The sequence below is a fragment of the Zalophus californianus genome, chromosome 11, assembly GCF_009762305.2.
Source record: "Zalophus californianus isolate mZalCal1 chromosome 11, mZalCal1.pri.v2, whole genome shotgun sequence".
Lineage (NCBI taxonomy): Eukaryota > Metazoa > Chordata > Mammalia > Carnivora > Otariidae > Zalophus > Zalophus californianus.
This window is the reverse complement of record NC_045605.1, coordinates 53,488,970-53,504,259: the sequence shown is the minus strand read 5'-3', so window position 1 is coordinate 53,504,259 and position 15,290 is coordinate 53,488,970. Positions and strand designations below refer to the sequence as shown.

General features: G+C 51.6%; 1 protein-coding gene across 2 annotated transcripts in view; it reads right to left on the bottom strand.

The window, feature by feature from the left end:
* TENM4 (teneurin transmembrane protein 4) overlaps window positions 1-15,290 on the bottom strand; it is a 711,368-nt gene that overhangs the window by 211,515 nt on the left and 484,563 nt on the right. For both annotated transcript variants that reach the window (XM_027580077.2, XM_035722936.1), the window contains 3 exons: window positions 12,735-12,990; window positions 2,815-2,913; window positions 1,393-1,628 (listed from right to left, as the gene is read on the bottom strand). In XM_027580077.2, coding sequence (XP_027435878.2) covers window positions 1,393-1,628; window positions 2,815-2,913; window positions 12,735-12,990 — 591 coding nt within the window. The remainder of the gene's footprint in view (window positions 1-1,392; window positions 1,629-2,814; window positions 2,914-12,734; window positions 12,991-15,290) is intronic.

The following is a 15,290-nucleotide window of genomic DNA, read 5'->3' as shown; positions in this document are numbered from 1 at the left end:
AAGAAACGTATGCCAACTTGGCCCTGCAGCCATGAAATTCTCTACATCAATCTTCACAAGGGGAAAAGAGACCTGGCATATCAAAGAAGGCTTATTATAGCTCGAGACATGTAAGGAGACCTCCCTGTTTGAGGGACTATCGTCTTCCTGATTACTTATTTCTATAAAATTCAAGAATCTTGAATGCTCCTTCCATGCTCAGATCCCTCCTCCTGAACAAGTGGGGGCCCACGTTCCCTTCATCATTCCCAGTGACAGCGTGCACTAACTACATCACCACACTGCCCGTTTTCATTCGCAATGATTCTGCCTATGACAGAGTCCCTTGCCACAGTGGATGGCACTCTGTCTTCCTCTGGCCCGTGCCAGTTACTTGTTTCTGATTACTGGGTTTTTACTGGAGAAGTCCCTCTTGCTTACGGAATTATCTCAGAATTCCTCAGCATGGGTTCAAGGCCACCTCAAGCTGGCGCGACCTGCCTTAAACCTCAGAATGAGAGAATCTGAAGGCTGGAACAGATGGAGCGTTAAGCCAACCCCTTTGGACGTCTTTACTAACAGGCTGATTTACACAGAACCAGCAGTGGACTCTATACAACGCCTGCAGATCTCTTCAGAGACTGTCTTCCCTGGGAGCAGGCCGAAGACAGGGGCTGGAATGAAGCAGGAGACCGGGCTGTGTGGGAACCACATCAAAAGGGCACCCAGTTGATTGGCCTCCCATGGCAGCAAAGCAGGGGCCAGGAGGCATTTCCTCCATCACGGAGGTGGCCTGGGAGCAGGCAGGCAGGCCAGTCAGAGCTGCTGGGGGTCTCCAGGTGTCCTGCAGCCAGCGTTCACTGCTCACTGGGACCTGCTGCTCCTCAGCTGGGATTTCTCTGGGCTCCTAACCACGGCTCCTCTCTGCACCTTGGCGCCCACAGTCCCCTCAGATGGCCTCGCCAGACCCTCACCTTCAGACATGCCTTCTGGGCCGAGGTCAGCAGAGTCCAGTCCAACCCCAGGGGACCCCGAGTCCTTCCTGCTCCTCACTGCAGCTACATGGCACCAGCAGGAGAGGCCTGTCATTTCTGGTGACGCCCATCTCCGACACTCACGTCCTGGCTCACCAGCTCAAAGGCCAGTCGGTGGACGCTGTGCCTCACGCTAGGCATCTGACATGTGACAGAGCAGCTGCTAAGCTTCCTTCTGGGCATCGTGCAGAGAGGAGAAGAGGATCCCAGAGAGCTGGCCGTGACCGGCTCGGGGGTGGAGGCCAGCGCCCCAGGGCTGCATGGCTCATCCTGCGCAACGGTCATGCCAGCCAGATGCCTGCAGCGTGTGCAGGTGTGTTGGTTGCTGCCCCCTGGGCGAAGGGGAATAAAGGGAAGCCGGGCCGAGGGAGGTGCTTACCCACGAAGTACGCCAGCAGGATGACCAGCGTGGCGGAGAGCACAAGGGCGCTCAGGGCCGCACACTTCCAGTTACAATACTTGGAGGGCTTCTTGAGGCTGAAGGCCGGCCGGGCGAAGGTGCTGCGGGGCAGGGGCCGGGGCGGGGGGGAGTACACCGTGCTGGACGTCAGAGGGTACCCTGGCGACGTGGTGCAGAAGAGTGGCGAGGTGCCTCCTGGCTTGAAGAGGAAGTGCCTGTGGATGGAGAGAAGCCCGAGGGCATCAGGGTCCGTGGGCTCGCCGGGACCCAGAGCCACCTGGAGGACAGAGGCGGCAGTAGGAGCATGCAGAGGAGCCTGGAGACAGTCGCCACGGAGAAGACGGGGCAGACGGAGAGGAGCAGAATCACGTACCGGACCACACAACAGGGCACACGAACACACGCTTCCACGGAACACGGATGGGACAGCCCTACCCACGGGGAACTCCCCGCCCCCCCGGCCCGGACCAGGGCTGGAGGTGTTTCCAACCCCACAGAAGGCTGGCTGTGGAGATCCCTTTCCTGGGAAGGGATGGGGCTGAGATGCTGTTTCTTGGGTATTATACGAGCTGTTCTCTAAAATTATCGGTACTAACTTGGAAAAAGTATCTAAAATCATGTTCCGTGCCTTGGAGATAATGGAACCTAAATTTTTCTTCTCCCTCCCATACCTACTTTGCCAGTGTGCCGCGGTGGAGGCATGAAATACCATTCTTTTCGAAGGGTGTTTAGGGGGTGGGAACCAAGAAACCACCATTAAGTTCTGTCATGGTTGAGTCCCCTAGTGGCTCTCATACAACCAATGGCGGCAAATGCTTTCAGAAGCCAGACGCTACCTTCCAAACCCCTGGGAAAAGCTGCGTGGGACGAGAGGTGGGCAAATACATCCTACAGCCTAGCTACAGTCTTTAGGGCAGCGTGGCAGGGTCAAAGCGCATGGTTGTGGCCAAACCAGGTGTCAGGAAATCCTCCACAGCTTGCCTTTAACCATGGCCATGGGAGAATTGGTACACAGCCTGGGAAATGGGGTGCACTGGTTGCACTGCATCCCCTGAAATCTTAGAGCAATCTTGCACCCAGAACAGATACTCAGGGCTACAAGACGTACGACATAGGGCCTGTGCTGCATAAAAACTGCTACGAGATGGCTTTCAGAATGGCAGAGGCAGCCGATGAGATGCTGGGAGCTGCATATTAACAAAGCTGCTGTTAATATGCTGAAGCAAGGGGATTCTAAGGATAAACTCTTGCAAGCTGAACATGGACTTCGGGAGGGGCATGCACCATGACATCATCACCTCCCGCAGGAGATCCCAGGGAAAGTTCTCAGGGTCTGCATGCAGGTGCAGGAGCCAGAGGGAGAGCAAACACAGAGAGGAGGACCATGGGGATGTCACCTACCCGTCACTGTAAGCCCCATCATGGCGGGAGGCGCTGAGAATGTCCATCTCAATGAGGTTGTCCTGCAATGTCCCTAGGAATGGCTGCTTGCCTAGGTTTCTACGCACACATGGAGACATGAATGAAGCAATGAGTCATGCATCGATGAAGGGGGATAGTAGAGAAACACACAAAGTAGCTGTCTGGCGCAGCTGTGCGTGAGACCAGCGGGGACACGGCTGCCAGGCGATGGGTCTTGGCGCAAGCCACATGTGCAAGGGGTCTGCCTGGCGCAGAGCATCCAGAGGGGGCATTCCCTATACGAACCTGAATGTCTGATGGTTGTGGCCACCCAATCACAGCGTCCCCTGATCAAGACTGATGATGTCTCAGGCACTGAGCTAGGCATGTTACATCTATTCATTTCAAATCTTCAAAATAGGCTAGGAAGGCATGCCCTCATTTTACAGACGAGGAAACCGACATGTGGAGAGGTGACAGGATTTGCCAAGGTTACCAGCTAGTGAGGCTGAATGCAGGAATCTGAACTCAGGTTTATCTGTTTCCAAAGGCTGTGCTTTCTCTACTTGAGACGGTGTACATCTGTTTAAACAACAGCTGAAGATACTTTGTGAGTCCAAAGGGAAAAAAAAAGACAAGCATTTGGGGCCGTTTTCTTCTCAAGCAGTGGTTCTCAAGTTCGAGTAGGCATCAGAATCATCTGGAGAACTGTGCTTTGCGGAGGCCCACCCCCAAAGATTTGGAGTCAGGAGGTGGTGTGGGGCCTGGGGATCTGCGTTTCTCACAAGCCCCCAGGTTGATGCTGATGACATTTAGAGGGCCAAGTTGCTTCCGCAGAGCAGGGACCTCAGTGATGACTGAGCGGTGAGGCTGGCACCCCTCAAAAGACAGAGGAGGGGGTTTCGCCCCCCCCCCCCCAAGTACACCAAGGGCAGTGCAGCATTTTGTGACATTACTATTTCTAATGCAGAATGAGGAGAGACGCACTTGCCCTTTCTGGCCTCAGCCATGCCTGCTAAGTGGTATCGTTCACACTTGGGTGTGCTGGATCCCGTTTTCTGGTATTTTCAAGGACTGCTGCCCCCTCCCTTGAAAACTGTGTAGGGCATTGTGTTAAGCAAGCCGGTGGTGGCTTCAGCCTGCTGTGTTCACCTCAAGGAAGGGCTAACTGCAGAGAGCTAACTTTTGAGTCCAGCCCTGCGAGGGACCTTCCTGCCCACTTTGACCAGGTCTTGAGAACCAGAGAACCCAAATTCAAGTCCCATTCCTGCCTCTTTCTTGCTGTGTGACTTTGTGTAAAAACTGCAACCTCTTCCGATTTTACACTTCCTTCATCTGTAAAATGGGGATGATGATACTAAGTTCACAAAGTGGATGTAGGGCCCACAAAGTAATGCTGGAAGAATTTATTTTTTTAATTTTTTGCTGGAAGAATTTATAAGGGCTAAACAAAAATTACTAATGCTAATTGATGTATATTAGCAGTAATTTATGTAGCATGAGTACTAATACTAAGAAATATTATGGAAGTACTACTGCTAACCTACCCTATGTCCACCGTATCTTATTCATTGTTCTAGAACACTGTATTATCTAATTACTCCCCAAAACAATCTTACAAAGTCAGTGCTATCATCTTTGCTTTGGAGGTCGGCAAAGCAAAGGCTCAGAGAAGTAACTTTTCGAAGGTCCTATCACAGAGTAAGCAAGTGGTGGAGGTGGAATAGAACCTAGGTCTGTCTGACCCCAGAGCTCAGGCCCTTGGGCCTCATAACCCTGTGTCACTGCTCAGCCTGTGGGTTTGTCCCCCAGCCAGCTTTATAGACGGAAATGTGGAGGGGCTGTAAATACTTTCCCAATGTGTCATTTCATGAGTGTCCTGGGGGACAGTGAGAGCACACGGCAACACTGTTTAGCAGCCGGAACCACCGAGTCCTGCTGTGGTCGTGGGGACTTCCCCTTCCAGAGAGTTCTGAGCTGCCTGGTGCCCAGGCTCTTCTGGTGGTGTTCATGGTCCCAGGGCCTCGCACAGTGTCTGAGGGGAACTGCAGGGGTGTGGAAGCCCTTCAGAGTGGCCTCATTTCTGCCCTTGCCATTGGGCAGGTGAGTCTGTCTGAGCATTCATAACCTGGGATGATCTCTTCTTACGGAAGCTACAATATAATTTGGATTGTGCTACTTCTCTGCTCACAACCTTCCAATGGTTCCATGAGAATAAAACCATGATCTTTACCTGGGCATACGAGATCTGGCCCCCTGCTACCTCTCCAACCTCATTTTCTGTGCTATATATACACTGGTCTCCGGGCTGTTACTCCAAACAGCTAAAGCCTTTGTTGTCATTTGCTTGAACTGCCTTCCCCCAAATATCTGCATGGGCCATTCCTTCCCTTCTCATGGCTAACTGTAATAGCTCCCACCCTGCTCTTCCTCAGTTACCCCTGGCCCCTTGCACTGCTTTAGTTTTCCACATAGGCCTAGATACACACACACACACACACGTTTTTTCTCTATTTCAATTTCGGTCCCGTAAGGGTAGAACTCTTATCTGCCTTGTTCTCTGCCCATGTGTCCAGAGTCTAGAAGAGTACCTGGTACACAGTAGGAGGCACTCAATAAATATTTGCTGAATACTGTGAATGATGGATATATAAAGGGAAGCATATCACAGGCATACAGTTGGTGTTTAATTGAGGCGAGCACAGGTGTTTTATTATTATTTCCCCCATTTCCTGTAGTTCAGGAGGGAATTTCCAGTCTTTCCACAGTCCATACGGTCCAACCTGAGCAGGTCCTTACCACCCCTGCCCAGAGGGCCCAGCGGCAATGGGAGCTTGTCCCCGGGCCCCGAAGCTGGCTGCACGGCACGTTCCCAAGTACGCTTGGGAATCTGGCCTGCATCGCTAGGCTAGCACTGTGCACTCAGTCACACGTGAACCTTAAAACCCAGCAGAAACAAATAAACATATTCAGAGAAAAAAACACATGAAGGGTTAAAATCGAAATGTTAATAGTGGAATTTTCCAATGTCTGGATCAAGAGTGGTTTTTATTTTTACTTCGATGATTTAAAGAGAGACAGCAGGCCATTCTCTCCTAAAAGGACACACCTATTAGGACAAGGGAAGAGGCAGTGCACTACGACAGAGGGTTTCTGGAGCGACGGACTGCATGAAACCCCCCTGAAAGAGCTCCCACCCTCATGCCAGTTTGGGCATCTGGGGGGACACTAGCACTCGCTGAAAATGCTGCTAGTTCAGAACGCTACCACTGCCTTCAAATATCCCGTTCTGTACTTTTGAAACTCAGTTCTGAGCCAGTTAGGCCCCAGGTGATTGCTGAGGAAACTGAGGCCCAGAGAGACAGGTGTCCTGCTCCCATACACACAGCAAGTCAGTGGCAGAGCTGAAACTAGAACCCAGGTGTCTGGACTCCCAGTTCAATGGTACCCCCTCAATTTCCTGTCCATTGCCTGCTCCCAACTCTGAGGTTCCAGTTCTTCTGAAAAACAAAAGCTGCGAGGATTTCCTAATGGGGACCCTTGCTGCTGAAGCCTCCGTAGGTCACAGTCGTGCACGGTCTCTGGCTCACTGCGGCTGGGAACTCGGGGATGGACGCTGGAGTCTCGTGACCCTCGCACCGATGGGTGTTGTTATCTCATTTTCAGATATAGAAACTCAGGCCCAGACAGGCTGAGTGACTGCCCAAGATCATACAGCAACCAAAGGGTAGAGGTGGGACTCAAAAGCACATCTCTCCGACCTCACTGCCCCCTGCTGCCTCTTGGGAAAGAGGGGCACAGTCCCTGGAGGGGGGCACAGCTAAGCACAATGCTGCTCCTACAGCTCTTCTTAGCATGGGGAGGGGACCAGCTCCCCTCTAAGCCTCAGAGGAGGCCACGGGCAAGGCCCCCGAGCTGCCTGAAGCAGGGGTTTCCAGTTCCAGCCCGGGGCAGGCAGAGCTCGCCTTCCAAGGACAGAATAAGTAGCTTTTGGGAAGGAAGTGGCTGGAAAGTAGCAGTGCCCAGTCCTTCAGGCTGTCCCGCTCAGCAGCCCATCTTCTCACCATGAGCCTGCTGTCCTGGCCCGTGCTTCACCCTCAGAGCCCTGGGACAGCCACGCAGTAGAACAGGCCAGGCATTGCGCCCCCATTCTGTAGCCGACAGCCCCAAGGTGTGCAAGGCGTCAGAGATTTGGCCAAGACCACAAAAAGACTTAGTTCTAGGGCTAGCATTTTAACAAATGAATGAACAAAGAAACAAAAAAAAATGAACTGGGTCTTCCAGGTCATAGTGATCTTTCTAAAAGGCCAATCCCATAATGTTAACTACTGGCCCCTCCTTCTGCCCTCCTCGGGCCCCATGCTCACAGGGAGAAAGAAGTACAACCTTGTCTTCCTATAACTCCAGGCCCTCCATTTCTGACCCTCACTTACATGCATCTCCATGAAGCCCCCTGCCCCCCAACATCCCCCAACTCTGAGCCATCTCTCCAAGACACTGAGCTCTCTCTGTGCCTTGCACAGCTGCCCCTCATCCCAGGTTTCCTTTCTCCCCTGCAAACTCCTACCAACGCCTGTCTGAATAATCAGGAAGGTGGCACTGGAGAATGGCCAGGTGCATGGGCTCCGGAACCAGTTGGCCTGGGTGGGACACTTACTGGCTGTGCTTCCTGAGGCAAGTTACCTCACTTTCCTGTCTTCAGACTCTTCATCTCCAAAGTGGGGATGATGATAATCTCCCTACCTGTGCAGAACAGTTACCACAGCCATCTGACTGTTATCCTTTGAAGGGCCTGCTTATAAAGTTGGCCCTGGGCTGGTATCTGGGAACAGAGGTTTTCAGAAGCATTCTAACCATTAATTGATGAGTAGCTGACTCAGGGTCTAAACTGTGTGTACAAACAATATGGTTTATGCTGAACATCGGCTTTCCTTCTGTGAGTTTGGAATTTGGGCCTTTGCCAGGTAGGAGGTGCCTGTGTGACCAGCCCCTAGTAGAAACCCTGGGTGCTCAGTCTCTGACGAGCTTCCCTCTATGGAGCCCCAGTAAGGGCCCCACGAGTGCTTGGTATGATTGTTCCTTGATGGTCCCATGCAGAGGGAACCACACCCTCCTCTCTGCTCAGAGTACCCCCCCCTCACCGTATTATCCAGAGTGCCATCTTTACTCATTCATTTATGGGTCTGTCTTCCTTACAAGGCCATGAGCTTCTTATGGGACTGTGGTTGTGTTTTCTGCAGGCCTATGACTGAATCACCAGACGACAGGGACGACTGTCCGTACCAATTTCCTGCAATGCTCAGGAGTTGGCCTGGCCAACTAGAAAGTGCTGTGTGCTATTCTGGGAACTATACCAAGCCTGGGTTGGTGACCACCAGGATGGCCTCCCATCCCTGAGGGGTGGGCAGGGCTATTCCCCAAATTGAGCATGACCACAAAAATGGGCCTCAGGCTCCCAAACCAGGCCTGGGATCAGATGAGCTAGAGTAGGGGTCTGGCAGCCTTGCGCACTTGCTTCCCCTTCATCTGACAGGAGCCTAACAGGTTATTAATCAGACAATCCCTATGAAATCAATTAAGCATTTGATGCTGCAGAGCGTGAAGAAGTGGACCAGGGTTTAGTGGACCCTGAACACATGGATTCCACCAAGATGGACCACAGATGCACCTGCAGGCCTCAAGGCAACATGTGACCCCTGCTCTAGGAAGCACAGGGAGGCCCGGTCTTCCCCCTGCGGACTACATTATCTCTGGAGAGGGCCAGAGGCAGTGGGTGAAGTAGGTCCTCCCTCTCGCTTGTCCTCCGTGCCCTTCTTTCCTTCCAACATGAAATCTCAACCCCTCCTGGTTACTATGCCAGCTATTTACTTTTGACTCTCCACACAGACTCAGTCTGACAATTAGAGAAGGGCCTGTGATAGTTTCTCTGGCATCAGGGGGCTCCCCATCCTCGTGGGGCTTGGTAATAGCTGTTGACAACAAACCACCTCAACTAGGCCCTGCTCTCTTGGGCTTCTAGGCCTTCGATGAGGCTGTGCAGCCCTCATGTCCTTCCTTCTTCCCAGCTCCCCCTGGGGACTCCTACTTGCTGTCAGTCCACAGCACCAGGCCCACTGGGAAGTCTTCCCTTTGGCCCACTCAAGTTACGCATAGCTTTTTATTCATTTGTTCTGTCATGCATTCATTTAGCCTGCCTTAGTAGTTTTCCAGCACCCACCATGTGGCAAGCCATGTTGCCTGCCGAAAATCCAGAGGCATTAAAACTGATTCACTGTGTGTACCTCTATCACAGCATTTGTCCCACTGCAAGAGTCTGTGCTCTTAAACATACTGCCTGCTGGGCACACAGTAGGGACTCAGTGAGTATTTACTGAAGGACAAGCACTACATGGTAAGCAGGTGAGCATGTACTGTGTGCCAAGACATTTTCAGACAGTATCGTATATAATTGCTACAAGAGCCTCAGGAGGCACTACGGTGGGTTGGAAGTGGCTGAAAATCCTTGGGCACCTCTCCCTTTGAGAAGCGGGGTCTCTTGTCCCTCTCCTGGAAGCTAGCTGGCCTAGGTCTGCTTTGGCCAACAGAACAATGGCAGAAGTGATGCTATACCATTCCAGGCCAAGCCTTTAAGAGGATCACTGGCTTCTGTCGCAGTGCCATGGAGCTCCAAGCCACAGAGTGTGAAGTCCACTCCCCACTGGGAAGACTGGGTGGAGAAGCCCCGAGACCACAGTAGAGGGTGAGGGGCCACTGAGCCCAGCTACCCAGCCGTCTTCTGCAAGACTTCGGCATGCGAGTAAGGCCACCCTGGCTCTTTCAGACTGCCCAGCTAACAGCTAACGCCACTGACTGACCCCCACTGACACCACAGGGAGACTGGCCCAGCTAGCTCTTCCTGAGCTCCTGCCTCACGCTGCGAAGTATAATCAACTGGTTGTTTTTTTAAGTCACCAAGTTTGACAGGCATTTGTTATGCAGCAATAGATAATTAGAACAGGAAGTTACTAATATTTTCTCCCTTTTAGAGATGAAGAAGTGTAAGGTCTAGGTCCACAGCTAGTGAGCAATGGGGTGGGGACTGGAGTGCAGGATGTGTCTGACCCTAAAACCTGTGATATGAACAAGTAGCTTCAGCGAAAGGACCATCATTTATGTTCTCAGAACATCAGGGCCAAACTTCCTTCTCCAAAGTAGAGAAAAGGTACAACCTATTTCCTCTCAACTCCCCTGGTGAGTAGGAGCCCAGTAAGTATTTTTTCGTGACTTTTTTTCTTCAAAGAGTTGATATGGGAAGCAGATATGTATGAAAAAAATGGGAAATCATTTTTATAGTATGTCTTTCCATGCCAGGCACTGTGCTTTATGTTTCTTACATGATATTTCATTCACTTCCTCCCAGTCTGAGAGGCATGAATTCTTATCCCACATTACACGGGGAAATCAAGGTTCAGGGCTATAAATGAACTTGCCGGGCCAGTAAGTGCTAAAGCCAAGACAAGAATCCAGGTCCCCTGACTCTAAAGTCTGCTCTCTTCCTTACCTCACCATGCTGGTCAAAATTACCTGTGATTCCACCTGCCAGATGTGACGCTGATCTCTCTTAAACCTTGTTGCTCTTGTGCCACCAACCAGTAAAGGTCAGTATTAAGGTCCAGTACTCTGATTGTGTTATCCATTGTATCAAGCACCTCTCCCAGTTTTAAGCCATCTTCAGATGCACAGAACTCTGGGGTCAGAGAAGGCCCATCTCCAACATTTCATCTGGGTTTTTAAGAATAGGTAGGACCTTGGGAGACCCAGAAGTGAGGAGGGCAGCTCTGGCAGAGCGCTGTACAAGAGCACGTGCAAAGGCACAGGGGCACGAAAGGGATGGGCGTCTGGGGGAAGACTGATCCACACAGATGTATACTCCTATACACATACACATACTGAATATTCAATACGTATATAATTATATCTGTACGGACTTATATAAAATAGTACAGATGAGCAGATATACCCCAGCATGTTAACAATGGTTACCATTTGGTGGTAGACATACGTGATTTTTTCTTTGTTCCTAAGTGTTTTGTAGAACATTTATTACTTGAGTGATAAAGCATAAAAGAAAACAAAGTTCCCTGTGGTCTGTGCATGGGTGTGGGAGGACAGAAGGTCAGAAAGGCAGGTGTCAGCTGGGTCCACCTCGGCATCTCATACTAGCCATCAGGAAAACGTGCCTGCTGCTCGGCCTCTATCTTCCTCTCCCTTGAAAAACCCGGAGAACCACCTACTTTGCTCCTAAGTGAGAAAAATGAACATCCAAGCAGAGGGAGTGGCTACTGGGTCCCATGCAGAGAATCAGAACCATCGATTATTCGCTGGCTTCTCTCAGCCACGTGCAGTCATTCAATAAGCACCCTGGAAATAACGGAGATCTGATTAAGCTACCCTGGGTGGGATGACACACAATTATGCAACTCCCTCACTGAGGAGAGAGAAGGAGGCACAGAAGGACAACTCACACCTGATTGTAAAGGATGTCAACAGAATAATATTAATTAAGAGACTAGGAGTGAGGCGAGCTGGACTGTATCTCTGAGAAATTTGCTTCTGGAAAAACTGATTCCACAGGAGTAAAATGTAAGATGGCACAAAAGGATGTCGATTTTCTTTCACTGGATCCCACCCGCTCGATGTGCAACTATCACAGCGATGTGCCAGATAGAGTCAGATGGGTGCGCTTTCCACGTATAGATTAGTTTCACGTCTTTAAATGTGGGATGGCTTCTGTCCTCTCCACAGATCCAGAAGAGAAGTTTGAGAAAATAAAATCTAGGTTTCCCCGCTACTTTGAGAGACAGGGTAGAAGGTGAGGAGTTCCTAATCGTGCTGCCTGGGGCACTTCAGCTTTAGAGAAGGGAGGGAAAGACTATGTCCCCCGAAGTCAACAGTGCTTCTCTCAGAGTGGTGGGATTATGGGTGAATCTAGTTTTCGTCTTTATATCTTTCTGCATTTTCTCCAGGGAGCTTGTATGCCTTTATAATGATTTAAAAAAGAAAACAACTCATTTCCATTTTGGGAAAACAGTGGCTCACCAGAGGGAAGAAGGACAACTATGGAACTGACCCTGACCGAAACCCCTAAAGGAAGCACTCTGTGAGGCTGGAAGAAGGCAGAGGAGGAGGGGGCCAGGCCAGGGGAGACCTGGAGAAGGTGGTGGTGGTGTAGGAAATAGCACTGCCCACGAGTCTCGCAACCGGGGTTCACACTGTAGCCACACATCCAGTGTCCACGTGACCTGCGCTAGTCACGGACCCTCTCTGCGAAACTCCCAAATGGGGTCACAACTCACAATACCGCCTTCTTCGTGAAGCTGTGAGAATGACATCATATCTCAAGTATGAAAGCTCTTGTAACTAAAAGTTAGTTGATGATGTATCAGTGTTAGGGATTATAGGGTTTGGGGTATAAAGGAGATAAGTGGAGATAAGTCCCTGGGTGGTGAGGGGAGAGGAGTGGAGAGGAGAGGAGAGGGAGCAGATCCCAGTAGGGAAAGGCAGAGGTGTGGGCCGCCATCAAACGCTGACCAAGGGCCTGCTCTCTGCCACCTTTACACACTCAGCTCTCATCCACGATTATAGCAGCCCCTCCAGCCAGCAGCATCCCCACTGCACAGACCAGGAAAGGGCACAGAGGGCTCATACCTTCGTCCGCAGCAGGCCAGCCCCGGACTTCGGGGCTGTTGGATTCGCAAGCGCCGGCTCTTCCTGCCCCGCGCCCCTCCCGCCACCACCCTTCTCCCCTTCTCCCGGCCAGCCGAGAGCCACCTCTCCGAGCACTGCCCCGACCCCAGCCTCCCAGACCAGGGAGGTGGGGGACCCCCGGAAGGGCCCCGCCGCCCCTGCGGCTCAGCCCCGCCCGCCCCCCAGCCCCGCACCTGGTCTCCAGGGGGATGTTGCTGTTGAGCAGCCAGTTGTCCTGGGCGTGGGCCGGCTCCTGGACGCCGCCGGCGGGGGGCTCTCCCGAGAGCGAGGGGTCCGTGGGGGCCGGGCTGGGGTTGCTCCTCGGAGTGAAGTTGCCCCGGTTCAGGGAGTTGATGGAGGCCGCGTGGTGCTGGTTGGGGGTGTGGGCGTGCGAGAGCGGCGGCGGCGGCGTCCGGAGCCGCGGGTGGTTCTGCAGGCCGCCTGGGTGATCTAGGGCACAAACACGTGCGGTCAGCGGGGCCCCGAGCCACCGCCATGGCCACGGCCACAGCGACGGCCGGGCCCCAGGGCCACGCGGGAGCAGCCGGGCGGCAAAGGGCGCGGCGGGTCGTGCGTGTCCATGCGGTCGGGAGATGGCGGGCTACTCGACAGATACTTATTGAGCTCCTACTATTTTCAGTCCTAGGGACACATCAACGAACAAAGCGGACAAAATCCCTGTCCTCGTGAAACTTAAACTCGAAAAGAGAGACACAATAAACAAGATAAAACAAAAAACAAGCTTCTGACGTCACCCACTTTGCCCTGTTTCTTTGATATTTTGGGGAGGGCATTTTTCAAAGTGTGGTCCCGGACCAGCAGCTTCAACACCACTTGGGAATTTGTAAGAAGTGAAAATTCTCGGGCCCTGCCCCAGTCTTACTGAATCATGAACACTTGATCTCATTTCACAAACTCTGGGTGATTCCAATGGATGCTAAAAGTTGAGAAATCCTAACTATCTATAATGGTACACAGTAAATGAAACAAACAAGATAAGTAAAATACACAGTTTACAGAGGTGCTGATAAATCAGAGAACACATAAAGCCAGGAAGGGGCCAATGGTCTGGGTGTGTGGGGTCAACGGTGAAATTTTAGGCTAAGTGGTCAGTGATAGCCTGGGTAGGGGGTAGGAGGTGAACTTTGAGTAAAGGGAGTGAGCCCAATTAAAAACCACCTGGGGGTTATTAAAAACTACCATTAACATTTATTGAGCACTTCCTACATGCCCGGCACCATTCTGAGCCCTCTACATGTTTAAATCCAGCTGATCCTCATGACCCACTGCAGAGCAGGTGCTGTTTTTCGCCCCACTTTACAGACAAGGGAATTGCGATAAATCTTTTATTTACTCCCTTTAGCTACTTGGAACAATAGCTATTATCTCAGATTTATAGATGAAAAACCGATTTTAGGATAAGGCCCACACAGGGTCCAGTAAGCCCTTCAGAATGTGACCCACGCCTGTCTTTCCAGCCCTGCCTCTCATCTTCCTCCCTCTCCTCTCCGCTCCTGCTACAACTTTCCCCCAAAGGCCAAGAGGTCTGCTGTAGCGACATAGGGGCTGAAACCTCATTTCTAATGAGGACGGTCCCCAGGAATGTGAATAGTGCCTTCTGAAGATGTGCCATGCTGTGCCAGCAAGGGTGCCCCTTAATGCGAGGGGAGAGAAGAGCGCACAGGCAGCCAAAACAGGCAGATAGCAGACAGCCTTGGACCAGGGAGAAGGTGAGAATAGCAGGGCCATTTGTTTATGTCCTCAGGCAGCACTTTAATGGAGACATTTGGAGCCTGGGACAGAAGCCAGCAGCAGAAGCAGCCTCCTGGGCTGGCTGAGTGTCTCTCCTACCCTTGGACTTTCAGGCTGCTGGCTGCAGGCCAGGGCACCGAAGCAGTGAGAGGGACCCGACCACTATTGTCCAGTGATTATCAGGAGGCCAGCAGAGAAGGTGACCTAGCCCTTGCTCCACGCCCCCCCCCCCCCCCCCCCCCCCGCCGCCCCCGGAGTCAACCTCTTCGTGGCATGTTTACCTAACTGACACTGATAGGTGCTGCTGCAAGCATCTTCTATGGGTACTTTTACAGCCTTAACTGTGCGAATGCTCACAACAACCCCCAGAGGGCAGTAGTATCATCAGTCCCACTTTATAGACAAGGAAGCTGAGGTTTGCAGAACTACGAAGCAGTCCTTATTAATCCAAAGCCTGAATTCTGTCTACCAAATCATGATGCCTTTGCATCAAACAGACACCAGCTCAACCGTCTCAGTCCATGGCCGAAGGCAGGAAAACCCCCCTCAGTATAGACGGCAAGCATCTGAGGTCTGGGTCAGGACAGGCTGGCCTGCAAACCTACAGACCTCTGCTTTGTGACTAAGTGGGGATGCCAGGCTCTGGTAAATCTTTAGAACCACTGCCGAGAATCCTGAAATAATGAGATTTTAAAGTATAAAACCACTGGTCATAGATCTAAAAAACTAACTTCTAAAAGGAAATTCTCCTATGAGGATAAGGAATGTCCTGGTCTGAATCCTATTTTTTTAAAGCTCAGCTCAACTGATAACTCCTCCAGAAAGCCTTCCTTGATCTACCCTCCCCAAAGTTCTTTTTTCCTTCACTGAATGCTAACAGCAGGTAACCTGGACCACTCATCTTTTCCTTCTCCTTACAGTTGGCATACTTATTTCCCCATCTTGCCTCCTCTGGTAGGTATAAAAATCCCTATTCCCTCCGTGCTGGTGATCACAGG